Source organism: Lipotes vexillifer, unplaced genomic scaffold (assembly GCF_000442215.2).
Source record: "Lipotes vexillifer unplaced genomic scaffold, Lipotes_vexillifer_v1.1 scaffold97, whole genome shotgun sequence".
Taxonomy (NCBI): domain Eukaryota; kingdom Metazoa; phylum Chordata; class Mammalia; order Artiodactyla; family Lipotidae; genus Lipotes; species Lipotes vexillifer.
Genome location: NW_006775688.1, coordinates 1180422 through 1195814, shown reverse-complemented (window position 1 = coordinate 1195814; position 15393 = coordinate 1180422). Strand labels below are relative to the sequence as shown.

Below are 15393 nucleotides of genomic sequence, written 5' to 3'. Positions count from 1 at the left end.
AATAATATTGTTTTGAAAAGGTTCTTCCCTCTTTTCCAAAGCAAACATGTATGCCATTGAATCCCTATAAAAAGAAAAGGGTAAGGATAACATGCTTGGATAAAAGGCAAGAAGGACCAGAAGCAGTCAGAAAACTTGACCTTGACAGAGCCAATTACACTGGGACAGTCTGACGGGAAACACCTAACGACAGCTGGACTGCCAAAAACTTCTAGCATAGGCTTTACGTTTTGCCTGAAGTAGAAATTTAAGAGTTAAGAATGTAAGACCACATAGCAGAGGAAACTTTGAGAGGGTAAGAGAGCAAAAGCAGCTGAACTTTACTAACGAAAACTGAAAAATCTACAGATACTACTGTGTTATATAATAGAGTATAATTTATGTCACTTTTTAAAAAATCCCCTCTTGCCAATGAATTCTGGTAAGAGGAGCACACCCCAGAAAGTGCCGTACACAACAAGCCTGCCCCCAAAATCTCAGAGCAGCAGCTTCATCATTATGTGCATAACCCTAGTGGTTATGAGCATAAAGGGTGTCAGATCCCTTTACAAAAATGTGTCCTACAGAACAAAGCCAAAGTGGTTTGATACTGGGTTAATACAAGCTTGAAACAAATTGCAGCCCTCAGATAAGAGACCAAATAAAATATGTGAAAACCCTAAGTAAAACAACTTTGGAATTCAAAGCAGAATTGGGTTCTCAGAGGTCTCTCCTTGACCCATGACTCAAACCTGTATGTCACCAAGAAGCTTATGGATTAACTTTAAATACCATGTTATTCTACCTATAGAGGTCACCATAATAGTTAAACCAATTTTCATAAGATCATGAAATGTGTAGAAAAAAGCGATGATGACAAAAATGAGGCCAAAGCAGCATTTTTCCTTTTTTTTCTTGTGTCATCAGTTGAAGTATAAAATACAAATTAGATTTAGCTTGTTTATTCAATATTTTCCTTTTTGTTTCAAAGAATGAGATTTACAACATTACCAAATGGCAAAAAAAAAAAAAAAAAAGTCATGAAGACACATGTTTTATAATAGAGATTAGGTCAAACAACTTGTAAGATTCTTACTGAATACTGACTATGGCTTGGACATGGTTCCAGGCGATGAGAATATGAAGACTGATTAAAGATGGTCTCACCCCCTGCCCTTGAGAAGCTCAAATGAACGGGGCAAAGAGAAAACATTTTTTTTTAAAGAAGGATAAAATGTGACAAGTGCTGTAATAGAGCTTTTCCTAAAGTGCTAAGATGACCCAGATAAAAGGATAATTATTCCCGAAGAGGGATCCGGGAAAGTAGAAGAGTACAGATGACATTTGAGCTGGGACTCGAAAGGTAAGTAGTTTATCAATCAGTGAACAGAAAAGCACTGCAAGCTGATACAATAGCATATGCAGTGACAGGAGGAGGACAGAGCTGCATATAAACGTGGACTTCACTATGGATGATGAAATCTACAACTCTATATTCTCAACTAAGAATAGGGCTAGTTCTTTTAATGGAGACATAACCACATAGGGAGCTGGAGGGTCAGAGAGATGGAAGGAAAACTTTTAAGCTTTCATCTGCCACATAGAAGAGTATCATCAACCCTGTTGCTGTAACTCTTGGCAAAATAGGGAGTTCAGGTTAGGGATGGGGGCTGAAATCAGAGCTGCTGCCATCAGCACTTTGCGGCCCAGTCATCTAAAGTTTTACGAGGCTTTATCCCTCGAGCAGACACTCATTTGTGGATTGTCTAGGTCAACAATGGATAGAAAGCCATTTTTGTAAAGAATATCATAATCCTTCAACGCTAGACAAAGAATGTTCACGAAGAAACACTTGAACCAACTTTAGCTCCCTGAGAAACACTTGTGTGGGAGCGAAGCGGCAGCAGGACCCTCCAGGATACCCACAGCAGCGTGATGGGTGAAAGCTGGTCCTGGGCCCAGCTGATCTCGGCCCCGCTGCTTTGCACATAGATGATGTTACACAGGCGCCTTGAGTCAGTGTGTAAGATCCCTTCTCCTTTTGTTCCACGTACAGAGTCAGCACATGCAGGGAGGATTCAGTGTCTGTCAGTAACACTTAACGTGAGCAAATCACTTATTCAGCATCTTTGTGCAAGAGATTTTTCAATTACAGCTCGGAGTACGAGGGTCAGTTAGCCCCACAAGTCAGCTGAGAACAGGCGTAAAAATAACAGAGAATGCATGCAGGAGTCTGAGTATCCTGAGAGCATAGGAAAGGATCTTAACGATACTCAGGGGGGACCCTATATGAATAGAAGAAAGGCCAAGTTCGTGGGCAAGAAGCCAGAGACCCTGGAGACTATTTTTAATCCAGAAGGACAGGAAGGAACAGGAACAAAACAAGGAACTCGCACAGGAGAAATGGAAAGCAAGAAGGAAGCGACTGTAATCAGCAAATGGAAAGACAGTGAGAAAAACAGATCTTAAAACTAAAATTGTATTCCTAACAGGGAGCAGCCAGGAATGCCACAAGAAAAGGCTGAAAGAGAGAAGAGAACCCAAAAAGCAACAAGAGGACTGACTACTCAAAGGAAGTATTTTAAATGCCTGCATCCTATGAGGGTCAGTGTGGGTTGGCTGGTAACATTTTGCCTATAGCATTAGGTCATGAGTTCAAGTCCCACATCAGGATTTGGCCTAAAACCAAGTGCTGATTTTCCAGCAGCTCTGAAAGGCTGGAAGCACTTTCCATTCCTGGGCACATTGACTTTACCATCCTTCTCTGCAACAAATTAAAAGTACCCCAAAGAAAGGGAGAATCAAAGAGAATCAACAGCCATTATCTCAAAACAAAACAAAATCATACTGGAGAGGGAATAAGAAAATAAAGAGAAAGTAGGAAGTTTTCATATGCAAGATATTTACTGCATTTGTCTTTAGAATCCTGTGAGCATGGGATATTTGTTCCCACATCCCATCTATTGAGAGAAGCCATCTCTGCACTTTCAATGCACCAATACTACTACTAGTAACAGTGGTCATGACAGAGGAAACACTACTCCTTGCTGAACATGAAGATATCATTAGGTAATCAGCAAATAGGAAGAAAAAAATAGAGAAACGATTCCCGCTGGGATGAGGGAAGAAAGGCAGGACTAATGAACAGACCATATGCCAATCACACACTTAGGTGGTGAAGAGAAGAAAAAAAAAAAAAAGGCCTTACGGTTAAATAACAATAAGAATATCCTTGTATTTGTATAATAATTTACATATTAAAAAGTAGTTTTATATACATTAACTCATATGATCCTCACAAAACCCACGGGCAGAACGATTATCCCCATTTCACAGATGACAAAAGTGAAGATTTAGAAAGTCCTGTGACATTGTGAAAGTCACAACCTCAGGAGCAGTTCAGCACAGTCCTAGTTTGGGGCTCAAGTACTGCATTAGCTAATCAACATGCAGCCCAATGAGAAATTTTACCTTTACTTTAACTTGTGAAAACACAATTTACTCACATCCCAAATTACGCCCAACGAAGAATGATTAGCATAATGCTTACCAAGCAATTTTTAGAAAAACTGTTTCCTACCTTCCCATTTTTCAGGCAGAAATGGCAAACGTAGGAGACAGAATACAGCCCGTTGTTAACTAGTACAATATTTTTAAAGCACAAAAATCAGAACACCGACAAATTAACTCTACAGGAAAACTGAAGGAATTTGAAATGGAAAACACTGGAGCCCAGGCAATAATCATCTTTCACTGTACAGGCAGCCAGACAGAGAAAACACAACAATAGATATTACTTCTAATAAACAAGGATTACTAAACCCTGCCACGGCCCTTCCTCCCAGACGTGCAAAACGAGAAAGGGATGCCAGGAACATAAAGCCTCGCTAAGACCGTGTCTCAATCAAGCAGTCTGGATTCTACACAACCACAAGCGTCCAGGGCGGACCCACGCCTCTGCAAGTCTCCACCGTGGGGTTCAAAGAGGACCCAGATGGTGGGGTCCCAATGAGAGCCCCACCACTCAGTGAGGGAGGGCAGACCATACCCTGTGGTTCTGTGCCAAGCACCTTACACACACAACTCACTCCTCACAGTAACTCTGTCCAGAGAGGATTGCTCATCCTCTCGCTTTCCAGGTGAGGAACTCGGGCTGAGAGAGGTTAAGTAACTTCAGAGCCCTACTTCACATAGCCGCACATGGGGCAGAGGCCAGCTCTGGATTCACATCTGTCTGGCTCCAAAGCATAGGTCACCTCCCTCAACTGGTGCTCCTGCTGGAAACACCCCTGAAAAGAGCGAGCAAATAGGAGGTGCCGTCTCCTACAGAGGCCCCCAGCCAGGAGAAAGAACCCCAGCCACACCCTGATGGCTCTGGGCCCTGTTAATTCTTGGTTAGGTCGCAGAACAGATATGCTCATTGTGTTGTGTCATTAGGAGAAGTCCGCACTTGGATAGAAAACAGCAAATGTTTTCCCTGTGCTCCACAAACTAACCAAATGCTTCCGATTTCCTGAATTTTCTATTTGGGAGTATCAGTCACCTCAATAAAGAATTTCAAGTATTGCAATTTTAATTAGAAAAGTCATGACTGTAAAGCATTTTATTTTTAGCCAATGTCTAACCCAGTTTCAATTATTTTTACCTATATCCATTACATGTACTTTTGTTAGATAGAAACTGTCCACAGATTCTAGCTCCGTCACCAGCAGTGACAGCATGAGAACAGCATCTGACTTGAAAAGAGCTGCTAACAAGAACGTTGCCAAGAGCCTCAGTTGATATTACCTACCAAAGACATCCTACTTTTAGCAGAAACACTTTGTTTCTGGCCTTCAAATTATCTTTAGAATGATGAAGCTGGAAGGACTCAGCCTTGGCTTTGCTTTTATAAAAGATGAAAATGGGTAGTAAAATCAGCAGGAAACAAAATAAAGGGGAAAAGTGGAATTGCTCAATTCCTTGCTGAAAGAGCAAACAAACAGAGAATGTCTGGGGGAGTTTACATGGGATGAGATTAACTGTGTGGAAATGAATTCAAATGAATGGACCACAGATGGCACAAACAATTATACCAGAAAATGTAGGGTAATGATTCTGTGAGTGTGGAAGGATATACAGAACCAACAACAACACACCATCCCACTCCCAACCACCACCGTTATTATCCTCGGAAGTCAGTCATACACGGCATGACATAAAGGAGAAGACGGCTTTAAGGAACCAAGCTAGGCAGAAACCCCATTTATCAGACCACAATACACAGCCACAGTGGTGAAAAGGCACAGGTATTTCTACAGTGTTAAGCCCAAAGGATCAGTGGTAAATGACACGCCTCTCCCTCTGCACAAGACTAACTGGGCTTCCTCCAAGAAGGGGTCTTCTACCTAATGTAGTCTTGTCCTACCTTTACTCCTTCATTCCTCCCTCTATTTTTATCCTTTTATAAATTGAAGACAGTTCCTAAACAGAAGAAGGTTAATCGATCGCAATAATGACACAAGGGAAACCAAGCAAAACATGACAAAGTCAGACTTTGATCAGTTATATAGAAGAGGTCATGAAATGACATTAGAAAGATGCACCAAATCCTAAAAACCATGATATGAAAAAGACATTTTAATTTATGGTGTACGTGTGTCTATGTGTGTGTGCAAGAGAGAAAGATTGAAATTGTGGAAGTGGTAAACTAAGGAAGAATTAGATCTTATCAAATTTTTTTCTTCTGTACAAGTGGAGTCAGCAATCAGAGTGAGCCTCTAAGAGCACTAATGCCAGCACCCAGGATAAACAGTTTCAGAAAGGGTTTAAAGACGTTGAGGAGGAAGAGGAAAAAAGACCAGGACACCTAACCATAAAACTTCTTGCATCCCTAACAACACAATTATAAGTGTAACTGCTGTTGTCTAAAATACAACTCTGTAATCATACTCCTGTGGGTTCCATATTTATTCTCTCTCCATGGCGTACAGATTCAATCTGTTTAGTTTGTAAGGAAACAGAAGACTTTAGAAGGAAAAGAAAAAGGAAAAAAAAAAAAAAAAACAGAAACCACCAGCTCTCCAAAGTGCTCTGGAATCTGAGAAGCAAGCAGTGCTTGCTGCCCTGTTCATGAGCCTGAACTGAGATTCGTCTCTGGACAGGACACAGCAGGCATGCCTGGGTCTGGTCTGCAGGACCTGCTGACAGGAAAGGAGGCATTCGCTAGTGTTTACATGGAGCAAGGCTGCCTTGAAGTCCCCAGGACATTTCATCCAATAAGAAGAGGATGGCGCTGACCCCAGAAAGCCAGAAGGCTTTTGACCTGCTCTTTGAAACCAGGGTGGTTAAGATCCATGCCTGCCAGGCCTCCTCTCGTCACCCTCCACTCCCACCACTGTCCCGCCTCTCCCTGCACTCTCCCCCGTCCACTCTCTTTGTTCCGCTGCCCCAGTTTCATCTGGATGCTCATTCCTTTCCTCACTTCATGACCACTTTTGCCTCCTCCCCTAGTCCGGCTCCTTCCCGATGCATTCACCAGTCAGCTGTCAGTCATCTTTCTCAAATGCAAAGCTGACCACCCCACTCAGCTGAAGCCCCTTTAGTGCTGACTACAGAGCATTCAGGACCAAGCGGATTCTACAGCTTAGCACAGACATGGCTCCAGTCTTGCTCTCTGGCCTCCTTTCCCATCAGTCCCCCACCAGGGGCCCTTCCCCCTTCCGCAGGCTGAGCCTCACACAGGGCTCTCATCTCTGGCCCCCATGCTTTTCCCCACGCTGTGCTCTCTGACTGGAATGCCTGTCTCCAGTGCCCCACACACTCTCATTTAACTCCTATCATCCTTCAACTCTCCACTAAAGGGCCCTCTCCACTAAAGGGCAGCCTTCCCGGAGTGCCCACTCCCCACTCCCATCTGATTTATATGCCACCCTTTGGGGTTCCCCTAACACCCAGTGCAGATCTCTCACACAGCACTGATCACACCCACCACAGTATACGGTAATTAGCTTACGTTCCTGTCTCCCCTACTACCTGAAATTTCCTTGAGAACAAGGGGTGTCTTGCTTTACTTTGGATTCCCAAGATTTAACGTGGTGTCTGGCATAAAGTAGGCTGTTGATGAATAAATGAATCCTATCAAAGGTGAGGTTAGCAGACTCAAATGCAGATGACAGAACCATACAGAGATAGGCCACATCAGCGAGGGAGTTCACAGTGGCTGTTTCACTAGCAAACAACCCAGAAACTGCCCCAAACTCCAGATTCCAAATCAACTCTATGGGGATAACCACACCCATCAGCAATCCAGACACGAGCTAAGCTGAGCTTCTCTCACAGAATAAAGCTACATTCCTCATCTCTCCCCCATTTAACCAATACTTGCCTTGTTTCGTTTACAGAAATCTTTTTTTTTCTGTAAAAAGTATATCTTGGTAGAAACTTAAACGTTTTATTTATGTCAGCTTATTACTGCATATTTTAATGTAAAATGTATAAGACAGTCACTACAAGATTCTGATTACGTAGAAGGGGGATACGTACAAGGATATGCACGCCACGGACAAAGGATACTAAAATTAGTGGGATGGGGCAGTGGCTAATTCCAGCTAAAGAGCTAAAGGGGAAAGGTACAGTATCGACTTTATTGCTCTACTTTTCTTTCTAAATTTAAAACTCCAGGAAATTTTTCTTTATGCTTTTACAGAAATAACAATGAAATATGCTTACAATATTAATTTAACAGCATGTATACTTTAAGCATAAGGAATTAATGTGACTCATAGTTACGCTGTTATGTATTTGCTGGGGGCAGACATGTATCTTGCACTGAGTGTCCCCAGGATTGCTGAACTGAAATGGATGTTCTTGGGTTACATGCTAAATATTCCTTACACAGACCCCCAAAGATTCTGAAAGCAGTGAAATGACTTAACATAATAACGATGGCTCAGGCAATTGAAACCAACCGTATTTTCTTGATTGGTGTACGCCACATGCTGTACTATTGGATTATTTTAGAAACGTGTTCCCAAGGTCAAAATGAAAAATATATCAGTTGGTTCATTTACAGATGGTTGCTAAATTTTGGAATTTACTTTCTAAAGCCTAAATTAAACATTCCGATAGACAGGAATAATGCAACCCGAGGGCCTGTATTCCTAGATGAAAACAAGGATGACAGACTGTCAACTGAGGGCTCCTCTAGGGCTTATCTCCTTACAATTCTAAAACCCTCACTCCTGAGCCCTCTGACCATACATAATGGTAATGTTGCCAACGCTAACTTGTGCATTGCCTTTCTTTCTTCAACGTTCAATACTATCCAACCTCTTGCCTTTAAAAGGCACTGGGGGATTGTCTAGTTAATTCACTGCCATGATTTTTTTGTTGTTGTTAAAATGAATAATCACTACCTTTGTTTGTGCCCTGCTTTGTTACAGAAAGGATGTAAGATAGCTGTAATCATTAGCTAATTAGTTTGTCTCACTCCCATGCACCCCTCCTTTTCTTTATAAGCTAACATCTTCATGCTGATTTGGGTTTAAATGAGGAGCAACCATACATTCAGATTTATCAAGACAATATTTGCCTCGCAGAAAGGCATGAAGCTTGATCCGCTCATTCAACAAACATTTACTGAGTGTCTGCCAACTAGATGGCCATAGTTCTCACCTCACGGAGCTTACGGTCTAATGGGAAATACAAATAAACAGGCAATTACAACAGAGTGAGGTAAACACATCACAGAGAGATAGAGAATGCTTCTGGAACACACAGAAGGGGTACCTCCTCCAGACAGAAGCTTCCCAGAAGTGAAGTTCGCCGAAAACTCAAGGAACTGTGTGCCATTTAAAGGCAATATGGACAGCAATGCCATGGAAACACCAGGTAGAGTCAATCCAAATAGTACATCAAAGTGAGGTCAAACTTCTCCATTCAGAGGTGACAAGTGGTTATCTTACCACTGCACTCATATAACCCACTGGGTTCTATAACAGATTTCCAATTCCTTTTATTTCTAAATGCATTCTTTTTTCTCCTGTCCTATTTTACTATCTTTACCAGCCTCCCAGCTATCAAGTATTTCAATTCAAACCAACAAGGGCCTCTGTGGGAGATAGTGTGATAAATACGGGATGCAGGGCAGGGAGGCACTGGGGCCTCCCCACAAGGACCACGCAGCCACAGAAGCGCAGAACTGAGAAAACCACTTGACTATCCGCTGGCCATCACATTCCCCACAAACCTTGCAGAGGTGACCTGGCACTACCAATCCTGCTTGTGAAACAAATATCCCCACTTTGTCTTTATCTTGGGTTTGACACATTTTTCTGAACTCTGAGGCTGCCATATTCCAAAGACAGCAAAATGGGCTCTTGACACTGAAGCCCCTTCCCTAAGAGTGGGATCCTTTTCCTCTGTCCATTTGAGTATTCCTCCTAAAATGGGACATTTTCTGCTTCCAGAGAATACTGATATTTTCTTAAATTGTTTCTACACATCATTGTCAATGTACAATCACAACGCTGGGACCAAAGAAAAATAACTTTTCACCATTTGCTCTTCCAAAAATTACTCGAAATTTTTCTACAAGCTAATTGAATGGTTGGATAAAATTACTTTTTTTTTTTTAAACGTTGGGAGTAGGAGTTTATTAATTTATTTACTTATTTTTGCTGTGCTGGGTCTCCGTTTCTGTGCGAGGGCTTTCTCTAGTTGCGACGGGGGGGGGCCACTCTTCATCGCGGTGCGCAGGCCTCTCACTATCGCGGCCTCTCTTGCGGAGCAAGCTAATTGAATGGTTGGATAAAATTACTTTTTTTTTTTTAAACGTTGGGAGTAGGAGTTTATTAATTTATTTACTTATTTTTGCTGTGCTGGGTCTCCGTTTCTGTGCGAGGGCTTTCTCTAGTTGCGACGAGCGGGGGCCACTCTTCATCGCGGTGCGCAGGCCTCTCACTATCGCGGCCTCTCTTGTTGCGGAGCACAGGCTCCAGACGCGCAGGCTCAGTACTTGTGGCTCACGGGCCTAGTTGCTCCACGGCATGTGGGATCCTCCCAGACCAGGGCTCGAACCCATGTCCCCTGCATTAGCAGGCAGATTCTCAACCACTGCGCCACCAGGGAAGCCCTGATAAAATTACTTTTTAATGTCTCTTCCAGTCCTGAGATTTTATGATTCTCTGACATAATCAGAACCATTTTCCTTGAGGGCTATAGTTGGGTAAAATTATCCCAGTCTAAGATGTTATTGTAAAGGAAAAATTGGGTATTTCAATAATATTTAGTTTTTCAAAGTTGCCCAACATAACCTCACAAAGCTGCAGCTGCTGTACCAGTAAGTCCAGCCTGGTAGTTTGTTGAATATTTTACAACCAAAGACAGAGGGTTTTTCTTCAAAAGATCAACTGAACACAAAATCTCACAAACAAAACAAAAAAGAATGTCCCAAATGTTTTTGGATTGTATGATACTCACATCTAAGGATGTGCAATTATTTTGCTATCGTTCCCAAACTGGATCTTAGTTCTGTTTTGTGATCTGAGTACTAGAAACTACAAACATAGTACTCAGTCACTCAGGCTTTTTGACATGTAGTGAGAGCTGTGCCCACCCTCAGGTGCTACAGAAGCTCACACGTCTTTGATGTATGACCCTTTATACGCTCAAGATGGAGAGTTTATCATAAGATACACATCTTCACAACAAATATCTCCATTTGCAGCTCAAGTTATCATTCAAAACATAAAGAAAAGAAAGGTGTGTTGCTCAAGTCTTGCACCAGCTGCAATATCTAGGGGGGAAAGTACATCATAAGCATCCTTGTTCTTCTGAGGTGAAGTTCTCTTCCACCACTATGGAAACAGCCTTAGGGTCCCAGGCAGCTCCCAAGAGCAAGGAACTAAACATCTGGGTTCAAATCCAGCCTCTACCACTTCCTAGCTGTGTGACCCTGGCAAGCAGTTTAATCTCCCTGGACCTTTTTTCCTAATGTGGAAAGAGATAATCACAATACTACCTTCCTCAGAAACTGTTGCCATATTTCGCTATACCCTCACCTCACTTCAGTCTCTACTTTACTCTAAAACCAGTTGCTCTGACGTGAGGAATATGGTCAATAATATTGCAATAACTTTTTATGGGGACAAATGGTTACTAGGCTTATCATGGTGATCACTTCACAGTGAATGCAAATGTCAAGTCATTATGCAGTACACCTGAAACTAACATCAGGGTGTACGTCAGCTATATTTCAATAATAAGTCACTAAATAAAATGGTTGCTTTGAAGAATTTTGAAAGGGTTACTGGAAAAACAAATATAGAGAAGCCACTCACGGCCTAAAGAGAAAGGCTTTGTAATTGCTATGGCTCGATTGGTTGAGTCACATTTAATTAAATCTGGAATTTCCAAGGACAAAAACAGTGCTTCCCAACAGGACACCTAAGATAAGAAAACAAGGGGGATCTGGGCTGGAGAGTCCCTAGGAACTGGCTTCTGAGCACAGACTCCTCCATCAACTAGAAGCAATCTTTTTACATATTTCCCTCTTGATATTTTAGCTCTACTGCTAAATCCAGGGTGAACCAACTCTGAACTCTGTATAAATATGAGAACTCTGGGAGAGGGGGAGAGAAGAGGAGTCCAGTGAACAGAACAGTCAGTGAGAATAACTAAATAACTGGGAACATCTAAATGAACCATAGTTTGTGTGTTTGGGACCTCCAGATTTAACCCGTCCATTTCTCCATGACTTACTCATTCACCGCTATTGTGTTTGGCCAAAAACTTAAAACTGTCGCCCAAGCAACATCAGTCTTACTATAAAAAGAGGAACAACCTGGCATCAGAAAACGTAATGACCTTTTTGAAGGCAGCTGCTTCAGAACTTGTGAATCATTTTGAAATACTCGGGCCAAACCACATCAATACCACATTTAAATAAAATGCAATAAATACAACCACCAAAAACAAAGTGATGACTTGTCAGAACTCTAGTTCTGCTTTTCCTATCAGGTCTGCTGGTGATACACCTAATTAATTTCAAAATCATATTCCAAGTAAGGTACCTACTGGATAAGTGAGGACCTCAGGTTTTCAAAGGAAAGGTTCCAACCTCTCCAGAGCACACCTGCAGATGCCACTAACAATTTACTGCCCTAGTGGGCGGTACCTCAACCCCAAGTACGGAGCATGAAGCGCCTGACTTGAAACAGCTGGGGAAGCCCAAAGCAGTGAACGCCTGTGTCAGCAGCCCAGCAGACCCACAGCAGAGGAAATCACTGCCGCTGGCCATCCTGCCTTAAACTCCAGGAATTGCAAGTCACATGCTGCCTCTAGTCTTAACACAAAGCCCTGGGTAGCTTTGTTTCCTGTCCTCCTTCACACCCGACCTTTGATTTCTGCTCAAAAAACTGAATTTTCTGAAACCCAAAGCCAGTAGAGATTGGATGCCAGTGCATCATCTCCACTGCTCTCAAGCCCATCAGCTGTGAAGCCTCAGTATGGCCAAAATAAGGCCAGGTGAAACCACACTCCATCCTCTCTGTTCGCTTACCACTCTGTTCTTTTCTCAAGGCTTTTTGTGTCATCTGTCACTGCTCTCTGGCGACTACTCCTACCTCCAGATGAAGAATTCCTTTGTTCTTCCACATGATGATGTTTGCCCCAGCAGTGCTGTTTGCCCGAGCTTTCCATTCCTCACATCCCCTTTAGTTGGGATATGTTGAAGGATCCATTAGGAGATAATGAATAACTCAGGTGATCTCACCCATCACTTTAAAATCTCAGTGGAAAAAAATCTTGTTTATGGAAGCTGTGTTTCTCCAAAGACCCAGCCCTCTACGCGTTCTACTCATGAAGTCGTGGGCACTAAGCACGCATTTGCCTCCTCGTAGGCTCTGGAAAGGATGAACAGTGGGAAATCTGCCATCCCCCCTAGGAGGCAGATTTGGAATGTCAGGTCCCCTGAGCACACTGGGTGCTTGGTAAAGGTACAGGAGTAGGAGAGGGGCTGTCAGCATCAAGAGTGGGGAAGGCAGAGAGAGAAAAGGATGCCATCTGGGCAAAATGGCTCTTGTCTAACACAGTGCTATTTTCTGGTCCTGTTACTCTGTGTCACTTTCTGCCACTCCACTCCCACTTTATTTGTCAAATACCTCAAGATGTTTCTAAGAGGTTCTGAATTATTGATAAACCTAAGGGAGATGGTTTGGAAAACAGTAAGTACAAAAAGAGACCGGTACTGCTAGTGCAAGCACTTGGTCATTGGTGGTTTCCTTTTTAAGGCCAAAAGAGAAGGGAAAAAAAAAAAAAAAAAAGCCTGCCTCTGCTAAATAATAATGATATTCACAGAACAAGAGACACTGCAAGTCCAAAGTTCACAATCTCTCCAGCTTTACTCACCCCTAGCCATCTTGCTCCTTTATTGGCAGCCTGTTGAATCTGGACTCTTTTGAGGGTGACATGGTACACAGCTCCTTCCTCTACCTCTTCACCCCAGTCCTGAATTGAGCTCTGCCAGGAGATGGGACAAAGAGAAAGAAAAAGAGTATTTTTTTTTTTTCCTCTCCGCTAACCACAATCTATCCCAGCTGCTTTGCTGCTTACAACAGCACACAGGGCATAAGATGGGCTGTTCAAAATAAATATTACAAGCAGAGGAACACAAGACACATTGCGATACAGGGAATGCTGCGATTTTCTTGGCCCCCAGCCCTTTCCTGATATCAGGATCCCCGGACTTTGCCATTTAGTTATTTTTCCTAGACTCACTCACATATCTTAAATAGTTTTTTAAAGTCTTTTTTTTTCTTCTTCTTCTTCTTAAAGAAAGTGGGGTTTAGTCCTGATTAACTTTTCCTCCTCAAATGAGAGGAAAAATAATTCATATGCAGAAAAAGGTTGTCCTTTTATAAGTGGCTCCGTTATTCGAGCAAACTACATTTTAAACTGCCACAAACAAGTGTTTAAAATGCCAAGAGTGCTCGCTCCTTTGGAGTGAAATGCTTCGCATGTCTTTTTCTCCTCTTATTGTTTTGGAACCCACAAAGTTAGCGGGAGGTAGAAAGTTTTCATTTCCGTCAAATAATCTGGCATGTGCAGAAAAAGCAACACGTCAACTGTGTGCAGCGACCCCCTGGGTTTCCCTAAACTGGAAGTTTGTGTTGTTTAAAGAGCCGCTGGGACACAGAAGCGCTCCGCGGTTCACCCAGACTCACAGTCCTTTTGCCTTAAAAGTTTTCCTTTGCTGACACACATCTGCCCAGACACACCAAAGGCAACTGCTGAGAAAGTATGGCTTAAAGGGAGAAGACACGCAGAGAGGAAGGCGTAGAAAGCCGAGTGAGAAAGCTGTAGCTCTCAAGTCTGGAATCGGATTGCTCCGTTCACTCCGAGTGAGTCCAAAACCCGCCCAGAGAAAGCGGGAGAAGATTCCCCACCAGAGCAGCCTCGGGAGAAAGCAGAGAGTTCTCGTTACCATTTTAGCTTGCCAAAGCAATTTCATTCTCAGTTTTCTCTCCGGTGTGTGGACGCGGCATGATGCGCCCTGCTCCCAGGCGAACGCAGTCCCCGCCCGGCTCAGCCACGGCGCCTCCAGCCCCGGCCCCGCGCGGCCGCCGCGCACCCAGCACAGACACGCGTCCGCCGCCGCCGCCGCCGCCGGTGCGCGCGACTCGTCCACAAAGGGAGCGCGGCGAGCGAGCGAGGGCGCCGCAGACTCCTCCCCACGCCACTCCGCCGCTCCGTGATGTCAGGCTTTCCTGTTTGTGCTTAGGAGCACACTCTCCATCTCTGAAATCCCATGGATAAAGTTAGCACACAGTGATTTCTCCAGCTCTGAAAGTGATCGGCAGACAACTACCCTTTCAAGTGGATCAGGTTTTCCTGATTGGCCACCAGGTGCCAAAAAATATCTGGGTGTGGTATGAGGAATCAAGTGTGTTTCTCCTTTCCTTCGCTCAAAGAAATAAAGGGGGAAGGGGAGGTGCAAAAAAGGATGGGAGGAGGCGGTCAGAAAAACGTCTATTATCTGCCTGTTACCTATTGAATTTAGATTCAATCAGGGCGACCCCAATGAGAGTGGCAATACTCGAAGCCCGGAAGTTTTTCATTAGGACAAGAAAAGAATTGGTCAGAGAGTATTCCAAAACCCATGCCCAAGGGCTGCCCCTGTCCTGCATCAGCACACCATCAACAGGAAATGGCTCTGGACTTCTTTCTACCACCCATATGATAAGGCTCATTCAACTGTAACTGGCCATAGTGGGAGGGAAAGGGACAAAGCAGAAAAGGGTTTTGCTGAGACTGATAGCATGGAAATGGGGCCACCAGTGGCCCCGGAGGTTCTGTGAGTCTTTGTGACTCGTCACCATGGGTTGAGTTGTCTGTACTGTAGGGACACAGTGGGATAATAACTGCAGGGAAAGA

The 15393-nt window shown here is 43.4% G+C and overlaps 1 protein-coding gene across 4 annotated transcripts in view; it reads right to left on the bottom strand.

Annotated features, from left to right (window-relative positions):
- Positions 1-15393, bottom strand: part of RGL1 (ral guanine nucleotide dissociation stimulator like 1) — a 292140-nt gene that overhangs the window by 122989 nt on the left and 153758 nt on the right. The window contains exons 1-2 of one of the 4 annotated variants that reach the window (XM_007450148.1): positions 14444-14636; positions 13369-13479 (exon numbers count right to left, since the gene is read on the bottom strand). The exons of 1 other annotated variant lie outside the window; for it this stretch is intronic. In XM_007450148.1, the coding sequence (XP_007450210.1) occupies positions 13369-13479; positions 14444-14470 (138 nt within the window). In that variant the 5' untranslated portion in view covers positions 14471-14636. Of the gene's footprint in view, positions 1-13368; positions 13480-14443; positions 14637-15393 lie in introns of those variants that run through there. 2 more of the 4 variants (XM_007450150.1, XM_007450147.1) reach the window with 2 other exon arrangements.